At 33.7% G+C, this 15,626-nt stretch overlaps 1 protein-coding gene across 3 annotated transcripts in view; it reads right to left on the bottom strand.

The window, feature by feature from the left end:
• Positions 1–346: 346 nt before the first annotated feature.
• The window catches only part of LOC150084725 (protein numb-like), a 107,495-nt gene continuing 92,215 nt past the window's right edge, over positions 347–15,626 (bottom strand). For all 3 annotated transcript variants that reach the window (XM_090375465.1, XM_090375466.1, XM_090375464.1), the window contains 3 exons: positions 12,138–12,368; positions 5,065–5,208; positions 347–861 (listed from right to left, as the gene is read on the bottom strand). In XM_090375465.1, the coding sequence (XP_090231591.1) occupies positions 353–861; positions 5,065–5,208; positions 12,138–12,368 (884 nt within the window). In that variant the 3' untranslated portion in view covers positions 347–352. The remainder of the gene's footprint in view (positions 862–5,064; positions 5,209–12,137; positions 12,369–15,626) is intronic.

Below are 15,626 nucleotides of genomic sequence, written 5' to 3' on the forward strand. Positions count from 1 at the left end.
ACTTTTGTGCTCTATTTGACAATTTATTTCATTATTATATCTCATTCTATTCATTAAGAATAAAATTGTGGCAATTGAATATCCTGCATATAATAAACTTGAATATATTTATTTTCAAGTTCATTGTACATGGTCTTATCTTTTCAAATTCGGACAAAATTACTGTTACTAAGTAAATATGTACTTCTGTATAAAAAATTTTTTTCTAACCAATTTCTGAAATCAGTGACATATCCTTATAATACTTTCTAAACATTAACAAAAAATAAGCAAACAGACATTGAGATATTTATAGTGTACACTAATGGCTTTTAAATTCACTTTAATGACATGTAATTTTGTGCAGTTGTGATCACATGTGAACTTCAAAGGCTTTGATGGAATGCTGAATAAAGGGATTTGTATTCCCATGATGTACATGACTTAGAGATGCCCACTCCACATCAAATGGGTCCTTAAATGCTTTTTCAGAATCCTTTGATGATTGTACTGGGTTTCCATCTACTGTTGGATGCTGCTCTGTAGAACTGGAATGTCGATGTTCAAGATTTGCATGCTTTGACAAGTCATATTCATTATTTGTGTTACTACTCAGGGTATCAGCAGTTTCAGCAGATCCTACAAGATGATTATGTAATTGCGAAAAGTTGGGGCTTCTATGTCTAGGTGGTACCATGGGTTGTGAAAATGTATAGGACACTTGTGGTTTGACTGCTACTTCTGTATTTGAATTAGTTTTTGCTACCAAGTTACTTAGGAGACAATCTCCTTCAATGATACTAATGTTCTGTGGTGCTTTTTCACTAATTGTCCAAGTCTCTGCATTTGTATAAGTTCCACAATCTGTCCATGGGTTACCAACTGAAAATGTGAACAGAAAATATTAAATATATGATGCAAACTATTATAAATAATATTTAATTAACAGAAAAATAAAAGTACAAAATATTTCATTTGTAAAGTAATTGTTGTAATCCATTAAAATGCTGTCATCAGAAAAAATAAAGTAATAAACATGTAGAGTATAAAAGTTATTTAGAAAGTGTAAAACAAGAACCTGGAGAGGAACATTAATTCCTTGGAATGAGGTGATTCACAAATTTCTGTCATTTTAATTTTAGTTTTGCAAATCGAATGCCAATGTTCAAAATTTTGATGAATCCATATTAATTTGCTACCCAAAAGATTATGGAGATGTATTTTTGGTAAAAGTCAGCTGTAGGTCAATGAACATTCATGCAGGAACTGGCTCAAGAAGATAATTCAATAAATGAGCAATAAGTTGTTTCACTGAGAACTGTAATGAAGAATTGTGAGCAGAATTCTTCTTCAGTCACAACCACTCTTCAGTCCAGACAGTGATAAGTGATGCAATATAATATGTATGTGTATAATATGTATAATGCAATATAATATGTACACAAATGAAAGGTAACCTGTGAAAGTGGTTTTAAAATTGTACATAAAGTTTACAGTTTATTTACTTATGAAATTCAAAACATATCAATACTGTAGCCAGATTTCCAGATTCCTCAAATGGGTGAAAAAATTTAAAAGTTTACAACAAACTGCGACTATGCTTCTTTGGATTTTAAATAGGGAAAATATAATTGAACCTAAGTACTATGGTTTTTTATGAATGAGTTTTGATTATCCAAGAAAGAGTGCTACATTCAACTTGGTATATCCACATACATTTTTGTGCTTATAAGCTGAAGGCTAGCCCACTCTGTTTTAAACAGAGTGGTAGAAATACTACCATTCTGTTGAAAACAGCTGTAAAAGGAGGTAAAAAATTAACTTTACTTATGTGCACACAATTGATAACTTATGCAGAAATAGTTATCGGTTGTATAGTAGCAAAAGATTGCATATAGATATTGCACAATTCTTAATACATCATTAGATACATAAAAATAAAGTCTTTGCAAAATCATCTCTTTTGAACCCACAAGAGCCACATTAACTAATCTGTTCTTAAAATTTCTGAAGGCTTATTTAGAATCATTAATATTTGCAAAGTGAATATTTGAAATTAACTGACTTTTTAAGATCTTAAAATAAGGATAAGCAATCAGTGTTCTGATGGACATGGCTTCCAGATCTTTTTCATGTAACCTACAACAAATTATCCAAAAAAAAACTGGTTAAACCTTTATTTTTTCTTCCACAAAAGATTTAATCTGCCTGACAGGTTTTTTTTTTTTACATGATCTTCTTTCCACTATTATCTTGGAAGTACACATATTAAAGTGAAAAATGAAGATTTTGAACCGTTTTAGTGGTTGCAATGGTTAATGAACTAGAATATTTTCATTCTCTGCCTCATTCAGCTACTGTTTCTAGCTCATTATCACCACTGCAAAATAACCTTCCAACATGGCACAATATCTTGTATTATTGACAGTCTCCACATTTCCACAACAGGTTCCTTCCAAATTCCAAAACATCAGCATGACTGTTGGAAGGCCACTCTTGATTTTTTCGGGTGTTGGCAATAATGTACATTCCCATTCCCGTGTTTTGTCTTAATTAACAACTCATCAAGGAATGCCTCTCCATTGTAATATCACTGCAAAAATTGAATGAAAATTGCTAAATGCTTCCACTTATGCCCATCTGTGAGAAGTTTAGGGATGTAAAAACTTTGAAGGTGTCGTATGATCAAATACACTTGGTCGTCGACTTACGACCACAAAAAATAAATAAATAAAATAAATTAATAATAAATCAGGAAGTCACTACTGAGGACTCCCATAACCCAGGTGAGGAGGCACATCTATGACGGGAGGCCTGAGGACACCACCAGGCACATACACTCAGTCGATCTCTCACATACACTCAATCGCTTTCAAGCATCTGTTGTGTGTGGTTTATTAATTAAAATTCTACCGAAATGTTTAGTAAAAGGAAAATGCCTTCATCTACATATACACCAGCTAAGAAGTCAAGGAAAACTATTGATTTAGAGTGTAAAATGAAAGTTATCCAGCAGTATGAAGGCGGAAGTAAAGTGAATACGATAGCACGTGACTTGAAGTTATCACATTCCACGGTATCAACGATACTTAAGGAAAAAGAAAATTTGGGAAGCTGTGAAAGGTTCTGCACCTATTAAGTCTACAATTTTAACCAAACAATGACAGGGACCCATCCATGAAATGGAGAAATTGTTAACCAAACAATGACAGGGACCCATCCATGAAATGGAGAAATTGTTGTTTATGTGGATGGAAGATTTAATACAAAAAAATACACCCATGAGCCTTCACACAGTGCAAGTGAAGGCTAGAAGTTTGTTTCTGAGTTTAAAATCACACGCCGGAGACAATTACGCAGAAGATTTTCAGGCTAGTATTGGGTGGTTTAAGCGTCTTAAAAAAAGATTTTTGATACCCATTTATTACTGTTCAAACCTTAAAGCCTGGATGACTCAAGCACTGTTCAAAGACTGGTTCATGAATTTCTTCATTTCCCAGGCTCATGAATATTATGCAGAGAGAGAGAGAGAGATCCCTTTCAAGATTTTATTGGTTATGGACAATGCTCCTGGCTGCCACCCCCTCATGTGGACGGCCTTCATCATGATGTTAGTGGTTTTCATGCCACCTAACACAACCGCTCTTATTCAACCCATGGATCAGGGTGCTATTTCAGCATTAAAAGCTCACTATCTCAGAACGACATTCGCACAAGCCATCGAAGCGATAGATTCTGATGCTGATTTATCTTTGCGAGACTTTTAGAATTGTACGTCAGGAATTTGGAAAAAGTGTCTAAAATGTCATAAGGATCTGAAAAAGGAGAGGAGCTGGAAGTGATTACAGAAAAACCAGTCTGAAGGTGCAAATAGAGCATTTGGCTGTCACAGACCAACCAGACTTTCCGAAATTAGGTCCACTTGACTTGTGCATCACCCAAATATCAGTTCCATTGGCACATTTTAGACTTTTAGCTAGGAAGCAAAGCTTGACATAGCTGAGAAAATGTCTGTGACAGGCCTCAAGGACCAAAGTTTTACCCATAAGTTGCCTTGTTGATTTTCCTAAAAAATGTAATTAATTAAAGCAAGCCAGATTAATAAAATGCCAAAAATTTTAAATGAACTGATTTTAATTAAATTTGTAATGGCTCAATGATGATTATTTTTTTATTTATTTATTTATTTTTTTTTTTGAAAGACCCAAAAGATTTCATGAAAATCTGTTCACTGGGAATTGAGTTCTTATATGTGTACTTTATGCATTTGTGAATACAGCTAAAAAGCCTAAGTATTAGTAATTCGTATGTAATCTCAACCCATTATGGCATTGAGTGTAGGTAGCTTGGGCACTAGATTAAAAGTTAATTCTTTGTCAATGTCATTTACAAATACCCAAAATCATAATACCCAAAAATCTTGCTTTCATTTATATATACAGATTTAGGGGGGGGATAAAACTTTTTTATTTTATTTTTTTTTTCCAGAATTAGGCCTCAAACTTCCCTAGGGACCAAAAACACTTTCAATTTTTTATATACAAATTTTTGCTTTTCCTTTTAAATAATGCTTGAACATCATGAAACAAATACTGATTTCTGTGGTTTGGTGAGGGGGAGGAACTTTGAATCAAAATTGATCCTAATACAAATTTCCCAGAGACAAACTGAACATATAATGAAAATTTGGCATTGATTTCACTTTTAATTAAGTAATGCCCTTAAAATCTTAAACATATTTCCATTTAGGTATAGAGAACTTGAATTTTACAAAAATAATGATTCCAGTTTTTCTGTTCCTTTGATTTTAATAAAATATATGATGACTGTATCTTTTTAAAGATACAAATACAAAATTTCATGAAAATCTGTCCACTGAGAGAGGAGTGTTACATGCAGATGGACATTTGTTGAGTATGCTTAAAAATGTTTGAATCTTTTTCTTTAGCTATGCAAAAACATGCACTAATATATACTTATTTTTACCTTTTTATTATATTTGTGCTGCAATTTCTTATTTGATATTAAAATTTAACATGTAAGCACTGGAATAAATGATTTTGATGGGAGTGTAATGGGACTCACCATGATGGCTTGGCACTTTACAAGAAGAATCAAACGAACCATCTTTACAACTAAGAGATGTAACATTCTGAGACACTTCTTGACACATAGCACTCATTTTACTTGTCATTTCTATTATAGGTGAACTTTCTGGGATTGGTGCAACTGCAAATATGGAATGATAACTATTATTTTAATGTAAATGAATTAAACCACAATTTAAATAAAAAATTAACACAAGCATATTGTAAAGGATTAATCAATGGATGCCTTTTATAAAATAAACTTTTATAACATTGTCCATAGAAATTATACTGGTTTTGAATCTTTATAAATGTTATGGAGATATACATTCTACTGCTGCATTAATTCTTGTAATCTGGTTCCTGTGGAGTTGTTTCCATAGATGCTTATGAACTGAAAAAAAAAAAAAAAAAAAAAAAAGTGTCTAAATAGAATAAGAGCGCTCCATATTTTTTTACATAATGGAGAAGCAACATTATCCTCCTAAGATGAAGCAGAGGTTTCTTATTATCTGTAATGGACTTTGGGTTGGTGTCCAATTTTTAAAGTGCTGTATTGAATTGGATTAAGGCATGCCAGTTAAGCTCTTGCAAATTCATAAACTGGGACCCCCCCCCCCCATAGTATAAGCAGGATATGGTCAATACTCAATATAAGTGAAGTAGTGGGTAACAATTAGCTCCTGTCATGGAAGAGTTAACTAAGTTTCTTCATATTAAAGTTTGTTTTCCAATGCACACAAGAATTCTTTGTATTTATACTTTTGGGAAGTAAGTTTAGTATCCATTATTAAGCCTAAGAATTAGATACTGCCAAAAAGTGGTAGCTGATGAGTTCTAAGCTGTTGCCCAGATCCAGAATGCATTTGGTCTGTTTTTCATGTACATATTTATCTGCTTCAAAAACCATGTACAATACATGGTTTTTTGAAGCAGAGAGGCAGCAGCCATTATGTGACATTCATGACCTGTTTAATTTATTAGGATTGAAATTGTCATTCACTGGAGCCCATTCTGTGAGTAAGGTAAACATAAAACTGAGCCTGCTTGGACGAGAGTTTGAGAAAGCTCATTACAGTAGTGCACTTGAAAGGTTTTATTTTGGAGAAAACTTTGTTTAGGAACATTAGGTGATACAAAGTTTGGATAACAGCTTTCAAAGAAAATCTCATTAAAAATACCCATAATGAATCCAGAAAAAATCTAGTCACTAAAGCATGAGATGATACTTGAAGATCTTGTCAAGATCAGTGATACTGTTTTTGCTGATCTGTTTAAGAAAAATTTGTAATAAAATTCAATTTATACTTTCAGCATTTACTTTATTTTGTTAAAAGGATGGACTGTGCAAAAAAAGTATGGCATCTTAGCAATGGATTCTGCTAAGGAATTTAATATTTACAATGGAGATATATCTTGTCCATTCCACTTTAAAATTAGAGAGGATGCTGGTGGAAATTTACCATTTAGTTTTTTATTTTACTCCAAATTACTCTGCAATAGTGAAAGCAAATTGGACCATTGTTGTTTTGTGTATTCATCAATGATACTGATGAAGGTATATCAGGATTAATGTCCAAGTTTACAGATAATACAAAGGTTGGCAGGGTTGTTAACAACAGTAAAGACAGTATGCTACTCCAACTGGATCTAGGTAAGTTGGGCAAATGGGCTGAGAAGTGGCAACTGAAGTTTAACATTGACAAATGCAAAGTACTGCATATGGATAGCAATAACCCAAGAGAAATAACCAACTATGTAGTACTAAACTCAGGGAAGTGGAAAGTGAAAAAGACCTGGGTGTAAATGTGCAATAAAATATGAAGTTCGCTGAGCAGTGCAGACGGGCTGCCAGGGCAGGTCATGGAGTCTTGTCAATGATGTATAGGAATTTTGCTAGTAGGGACAGGGAGGTTGATTATCCCATTGTACAAGGGAATGGTCAGGCCACACCTAGAGTCCTGTGTACAAGTATGGAGGCCTCATTTTAGGAAGGATGTAGAGTTGTTAGAACAGGTACAAAGAAGGGAAACAAGATTGGGTGAAGGGAACAAAGGGGTGCTCTTACCAAGAAAGACTTACGTTCTGCAGACTGCAGTGCCTGGAGAGTAGGCACCTGCAAGGTGATCTGATTGAGGTGTATAAGGCCTTGAATGGGTTGAGCAGGCTGAATACTGATGGGATTCTTCCTCAGATTAAAAACCTGAGGAGGCATAGATTCAAATTCAGGAAAGACAGTTGTAGAACAAATGTGCAGAAATTTGCCTTTAGCCAGTGGGTAGTTGATTGGTGGAACAGAGTTCCATCTTTTGTTGTGGAAGTTGATAGCCTAAATAAATTTAAGGCTGAGCTGGACAGGCATTTGGAACGAATGGAGGGGTGAAATGGGGGCGATGCAAGAAAGCAATCTGCGTAAGTTTGCTTTCTTGCACTGTATGCCTCTGATAATGCTAATGATACATTTTTCTTTCTTTTTCAGATTGTGTGCGTTCTTAATCATGTAATTTTTTTTTTTTTTTTTTTTTTTTTTGTTTGCTGATCTATATCATTCCACCAAAGAATAGCAAGTCTGAGGTCTAGGAGAGGTTTGAGGTATTATTATTGGCTGCTGCTGTTACAATCTGTATGCCAGGTGCTCAGTAACATATCTGTGGAATGATATGATCATCAAATGAAATACACCTAACACCCAGTTACCACATGTTCAGTTATGTACATTTCAAGCCTTTGGCATACTGTGATGTTATTTTGGTAAACTAGAGTTGTACTTATACTCTCCTGATTCAAGTGAACAAAATATTTCATTTACGAGATTAGAAGGTGCTGTTTACTATGTGGTACAGACGGGTGAAAAGTGAAAATAAAGCAGATGAAAAAGAAATCTGAGTCATGGGGTCATTTTCACCTTTAACCACAGAAGTGTCATTGTTCAGACTATTGCTGCTACTGATGGGAAGGAAACAGTAACTTTTATGAAGATTTGGATGGGGCTCATAACATCCTTAGGGCAGTGAAAAACATTGCTGCAAGCTGAAAAGATACCAAGCAATCCACTATGAAGGGCTGTTGGAGAATACCGTACCCACGTAAAAGGAATCCCCTCTACACGTAAAAATTGTTATTGATGCAAGTTTATTAAATATTAACAACTGCTTTATTATTATATGTTCAGAGTCTTCAGTTAAATGTTCTAATTTTAATGAATTACATCTTGTGTAATTCATTATAATGGATTGTCTGTTGTAGATAAAATTATGCAATGTTATGCAAAGCACATGGCTTACCTTGGAAAAAATTTCTCAGTAACAATTAGTTTTGGTTCACGAGCATGAGCAAGCATAGTGTGTAGCATATGGAATTCATAGTTTTGCCTCTGAATTTATTTTTCATACATTCTATGCTTATAGATTTTACAATTATTTTGACATTGAAATAAAAGTGGGATTAGTGTTGTAGATGTCCATTTTTATTACCATAGTTAGACTCAATAATGTGTTTTTAACATTTTTTAAATTAAAGATATGTTAGTGATATAGTATAAATTGTAAACAGATGTGGATATCTGCACTGAAACAAGAAGTTTAAAAATTAGGGGATTGCAAGACTTTTACAATGCCTGTTTCAAAACAGTTGATGTACATCATGCAGAAAAGACCAGTAACAGTGAAGCTGCTAGAAAGTTTGGTGGTGAACCAAACTTGCACTGTTGGTTGCTTATGAAAAACTGTAGTAGCAGCACTTTCAGAGGACCTAAACACAGTAAGCATTCAGAAGCAAAAGTTGATGAATATGCTCTTTCTTTTGCGTGAGACAAAAATAAATGGTGGCATGACTATCAGATAGGAAATTGTTCAGTCAAGTTAAAGGCATGAGAAACTGCCACGCCTCTATCAAAAAAGTTCAAAGAAAGAACTGGCTGGAGTAGATCTGTGACAAAGCAACCTTGCTTCGACAAAAAAACATTAGACCAAAGGATGCTGGTAGATTTCTCCAAAAAGCTGAATTTCCTACTAAGACATGTTATCACACTAGGTAAGAAGAACATAACTAAGGTAAGGACTTAAATTTTTTCACTTCAAGACCACATAATTTGGGTATGCATCTTATATTCAAACAAATACAGTATTTAATATCTAAACTTGATGATGATATAAAAGTGGATAGCAGGGGAATTAGCAACAACAATCAGGCTATATTTTTCAATAAGATTTATACAAATTATTAAGATCTGAAACACAGCATTTAGGACTGTTATGACACCCCATAGGATTCTGATAATGAGGCAGTTATTCCATTATATAACACAATGGGTATCACATCTTTCAAGATGTGCCATTACATTACAGGTTTGGAAACCTCAGTTTAGGAAGGATGTGGACCTGCTGCAAACAGTACAAAGAGCATCATGACGTGTGTCATGGAGTTTTTAATCCACTTGAGGGGCAGCCACCTAACTTTGGAGCCATTTTATGGAAGAAAAACTGGATATTTTTGTCAAGGCAACCTTCAATAGTGGCTCACTAATTCAGCCATAATGAGAAGAAAGCCCATCAATATTTCTGCCCTCCCCGATCCAAACTGCCTAAATCCCAGACCAAAAAGGTTGTCGGAAAAGCATGCAGCATAAATGTTAATTATGGATGCAATGAGGTATTCTTATCAATAAAGTGAGTTCTATGTGCATTTTACAGTTATAATCTTAAAGCTTACTTCCTCTGCCTAAAATCAACTAGCTACAACCAGGACTGAAAGGACAGGCCCAGTGAAAGGCCATCTTTCCCACACTACACAATCTTCATTGAATAGCTTAAAGATGGACAAGTACTTCTTTCCTTCACTTCTAAAATGAGCTCAGTTTGACAAAAAAAACATTAGCTCAAAGTATGCTGGTAGATTTCTCCAAAAAGCTAATTTCCTACTAATGACATGTTATCACCCTGGGTAAGAAGTGCATGTTTTCAAGAAAAAGTCAATAAAGATCCTAACAGGAATTAGAATCTATATTCCTGCCACTTATGAGCTCTTCTTAACAAACAATCCATTTTGCAAAATTTCTTTAAGTAAATAGAAAATTGTGTAAAATGGTATTATAAGTTATTCCTTGGTAATAGCTCTTATAATACCACTTTCTATAATTTTCCGTTTATGATAAAAAAAATTTATGGCAAAAATCTATTTACATTTTTTTGTATGGGAATTTTAGTTGTTTATCCATTGCTAACAATAAACAAAGTCTGATCTGAATTCTACTGTTCACCTCAATGCATTTCTAGTCAATGAAAAAAGGCAATTAATATTTAGGAGGAAATGAGTCTAAGAAGGAGCAGACTTCTGGGGAGGCCAGCAAGAGAACTATCTACCATCACTCTCAGTGGGCAATTGGAGAGAACTGGCTACCCAACTGCAAAAAACTGAAGCAAATTCCAAGATGGAGACCTTTATGTTGTGCCTTACCAAAAGCCTTGGAAATGTCAAGAGCAACTGCTTGCTTTCCTCAAAACTTTTCTATCAGATTTGGATAAAGCTAAGTAACCAAGGTACCACCACTGGATTAACACTGATGGAATCCACATGGACAAGCACTAATCATATAATACATTTCAATAGTGTAAGAGTTGCCAGTTGATGTATTTTATTTTACTTTAGAAAGGGTAAAAGTAAATCAGTGGGATGACAAAGGGAGGGATTTGTCACCTTTTTTAAAAACTGGTTGGAACTTACATGAGCAAATTTCTGTACAGAATCAAAAAATGCCAGTGTAGTAAGAATATAAAAAGGCAAAAACAAAACAGAAGTAAGCTCGAGCACTAGTTTTTTACAACAAATGGAGAAATGCGATAGGGACTTGGCATCAAGATTGTTCAGAATTCTTCACATCTTCTACTGGAGGACTATGTTTAGTATGGTGGGAGGTGCTCTTCTAAGATCACTGATGCAAGAGTTAGAGGAAAAGTAGGATGTGAGTAAGTCAGCTTTATTATTTAGCTGAGGGTGAAATGGAACCATCAGGTTGTAAGAGGTAGAAGTACAGATGGGCAGAAGTTGTGGCTAATACCTTGTGGCATTAAACAGAAAGCATAACTGCAATCTGGATAAAAAGCAAGTTTCCTACTCTTAGTCTGTTCAAAATTGTGCTGGGATTGAGTAATAACTTTTTTTTTTGCAATTGTTGCAAACTTTGGTGTAGTAAGCAAGATGAAGCTGGAGATTTGGATACAAGCCAATTGTGATATGTTAGCACATTTATTAGAAAACCAAGATTAGATGTAATAAAAGATTTTGGAGTGAAGTTTAGGAATGAAAGGTTTCATACCTACAAGAACAATTTCAGTGAACAAACAATAATTAGATCAATATCTTTAATAATCAGGTGCTAAAAAATTCTGTTCAGAAACCAATGAAAACTTCAATGGTAAAACAATCACCACCACAGCATTATTAGAAAAGCATCATCAATGATCAAGGCTAACAACTTCCCTCATTAAGTTTCCACAACCAGCCATTTCCCCCAGTATCACAAAACAGCAATCTAAATACCATCTCCCCAAAATGAACTTCAGAGTTCATTTTGCAAAGCAGTTGCAAAGTTTTAAATGCTGTTTGAAACTTGGCAGCTATTGAATCACCACTTACCCCATAAATGTTGATCAAGAGCATGCTTGAGCTACATTAGAGACATCCTTTTGTTTTCAGATGAGACAGATATCAGAAAATTCACCATGTTTTCAGATATGCTACTGTGTGTTTTTGTGAATCATTAGTAGGATTTCTTCTTTTTCTTCCTTCCTGTTCCCATACTACCAAACGAAGACGCTCATGACTTACAAATAGTTTTTTGTTTATTATTATACTCTAATTATATTTTCTATTTTTAAAATTGGTCAAATTACCTTAGGACATTAAAAGCTTTGTTAACCATGGAGTTAAGTGCGATGTATCATTTCTTTCATTCATATAAAAAATAAATTCATGTTGAACTGTATACTACATGACTTTTAATTGCACTTATTGTTCAACTTTTAGCTTTCTCTCCAACATCTCTCCAAAAAAAAAAAAAAAAAAAAAACTCACCTGAAAAAATATTCTGAGAAGAATCGCCACATTCTAAAGACATTTCTTTCTGCCTTTCCAATGTGGATGGCAGTTCATTAAGGCGTAAGGACAACTGCCTCTTAAATGGTGATGTCTGATTAAGTGTATTAAAACCCCTGAAAGAACCTTGCCGTTGAATCATCACTGCAGTTGCATGAGGTCGCTCAATGGCATATGGATTGAAAGTTGGCTTCACAGGTGGAGGAGGCTCTAAAGATAAAATATATTCTGTCAACGGCTTATTTTTATATTCCTTCACTAAAGTATATGCCATAAAGATTGATAATAATGACAATAATGACATGGTTACCAATTTGCTCAAGTATTTATCCCACCATGGCACCAGTTAATTCATCCCCACAAAAACAATGGCACAGTGTGCAATGACTGAAGTAATAACATGTTTCAGCATAACATTTGAAAATGTTTACTACTCATTTCTTCAGAAGAAGAAATAAGATAGAAATCAGTTAAGTCAGGACTGTGAAGTTAGAATGGTCTAGGAGTTCTCATCTTAGATTCATTAGTTCCCTATGCATTGTGTGGTTTTGCATTATCATGTGCACTACAATTCTGAATGTTTTTTTGATAGTAACTTTCAGAATTCATGGTATCAGAACAATGAATATCTGTAGTGGCTTAAAACACTTTTGCCATGACATTCCCTGGAATGGGACATCATTCTAAAACTTGGTAGTCCAAGTCAGACTGCTTGTATCATCAACTCTGTGATAGTAGATACAAGCAATCATTTCACTGCCTGTGATGATCAAATGAGGAGCCTATCATAGGACTTTCTCAATGATCTTACCTTTATAAGAGTCCTATCTGAACCCCACAACAATGCCTAAGTACCCAGCAATTTCTCTTTTTTAGTGCAAGCAAGAAACTTCAAAAAAGAGAATGTTTTTGAAAATGAACAACAGAGCAAGCTTTGTTGTTATTTTAAGGCTACTAAAGCAAGAACTGCTTGATACTGATATCTTTGACAAGGTCAACAAAGTAGTGCCATGGTGGTATAAATGCTTGGAAAAGGCAGTCATTGCAAAATAGACACTGCTAAAATGCCTAGATATTCTTTGGTGACACAATAACTGCTTCTCAAAAGAAAGTGTTATTTGATTTTTAGGTTTAATCTCAGTCAACCTGAGATTAAACCTTACAGTTTGATATATATATTCAAGAGTTTTCAAGTTTCCTTATGGAAATAAACAGATAATAATAAAAGAATTAAAACTCTACAGTTTCTACCATTTTTTAAAAAAATGGTTGGAGTATACTATGAAACAAACAATTTATTCAATTTACAACAGTCATCTTCAACCTTTTTGTACCTATGGGCACGTTTGAGAATTTGTGAGAAATTGGCAGGCACCAACCACTCAACTTGAGAAAAAAAGGTAGCACAATTAGTGCAGAAAACTCCAAATATAATAAATCACAAAGTGAGAGAGAAAAGCAGCAAGACACAATATGGTAGTACAGCCCACATTCCATGCATAGTCATTCTCACAAGCTTACTAGTATAATTTAAAAAAAAAAAAAAAAAAAAAAGAGCCATGGTGCACAGGTGCAGCATTTTGAACCGATGATTTATACACTCAAATTTCACCAATATTGCAAAAAAAAAAAACTTATTACATTTTTCACTGAACATGGAAGAAAGTCTATAAGAACACTGCTAGTCATGTTAATTTCCTTCATGTTCATTTCATCAAAAGTTCTTGGCTTTCAAACATTTTCTTTGCCTCAGCCCAAAAAGATAATAAATAATTAAAAAAAAAAAAAAAAAAAAATTGAGGTGTTGGCCCACATGTGCCAACTCATCTGTTAGAAATTAAAATCACAAGGCTCTCACATTGAAATTTGTAATGAGGTGTGGCTTTGAAAATCTTCAATAATCACCTTATTTTCTCACCTTCAGACTTCCTCCCTTCCCTAAAATGAAGAAACCATTATGGGGCTATAGCTTTTAGACTGATGATAAGGAGGTAATTGATCATGTGGAAGCCTGGTTTTCTGCTAAAGTGAAGAGTTCTGTTGAAGAGGCATGAAAGAGCTTTTCCACATACGGGGAAAAATGTGGTGCTCTAGAAGGCATAGAGAAGGATAAAACTGCCAGTCAAGTTTCATATCCTTAACTCAAATATTTCTTGGCAAGGGTAAATACTTACTCACTGTCCCTTGTATTGTGTGTTTACTTCAAGATAAGTGGCTATTACTCTGTCTAGCTTCCTAATTATTTGTAGTCTTACTTGAATATTTTTTTGGAAGTGAAATATTACTGTTAACCCAGAATTAAACATGAAAAGGTCTGACAGGCCAGGTGTCATTGTTTGTGTTACTATTTTTAAGTTTTGTGTAAACAAATATGGCTTTTCATGTTAGACCCTACGCCTAAAGTAAATTAGTGTTCATTTATGTTTGAATTATAAAATGATTTTTCACTTATTATAATTTATTTAATTTTGTCACCTCTGTTGGTTTAATATTTTTCAGACCATTTCATTACCCTGCTAAAAATCAAAGTTGGCATGTTATTTTAGTTGCATGTAACAACCATATGATTTACTGGATCCTAAAAGTTGTGAATTCAGAAAGTACAGATTTATAACACACTGCAAATACTTAATTTTAATTTTTTCAATGTTTCTAGATTCTACAATGGTTGTTGTTTTTGGTTTTTAGAAGCATTAGCAACTAAGGCCATATTACTCCAGGATATGCGGTGGTCATTCCCTGACCTTTCCGCATCCTCCGTATTCTACAATGGAATCCTGGCACCAGGCCAAATACCAATGGTGAATTATAAAGAAATGAAAGTTAACAATGCAATTTTGGAAACCTGAATTACCTGCAATGTAAGTGGAGTCTGAATTTAAAATAAAATAATTCTACTATATGTGGATTTAAGAATACATTTCCATAGGAGAAAAGGAGAATAAAAAAAAAAAAATTATTGAATATTTTATTTTTTTTTTAACATCAAACTTTAAAAATTGATTTGGCATCAGTTTTGCACATAGGCTATTAAAGCAAATTTAATACTAATATCAATGATATAAGGGTGGAACTTGTAGGTTATTTTTAAGTTTATATTTCAGCAGTCGGCTGCCACTAATTAACTAAAAATAAATATTTTAAGGGTTAGTAAGCTATAAATTATAAAAATGAGAAAATTATTTCTCATTAAATATGTAGCTGCTAATAAGAAATGACTTAAAACCAATACATAAATTACATTTGTGAAGAGCAACTTAAATCAGATTTAATAATACAAATGATCTAACTCAAAAATATAAACCAAGATGGAGGTGATTGAGAAATAATGCTTTAAAATTGTAGAAATTATTTTATTGTTTTCTAAAAATGTATTTATAGTACAGCAAGTAATTATGGAAGTGGAAGTAAATATATGGAAATAATTTTTGGCATACTCCTAGATGTATCTGTATTCTAGTTACATTC

The sequence above is a fragment of the Mastigoproctus giganteus genome, chromosome 6, assembly GCF_048544385.1.
Source record: "Mastigoproctus giganteus isolate SK-2022 chromosome 6, ASM4854438v1, whole genome shotgun sequence".
NCBI lineage: Eukaryota > Metazoa > Arthropoda > Arachnida > Uropygi > Thelyphonidae > Mastigoproctus > Mastigoproctus giganteus.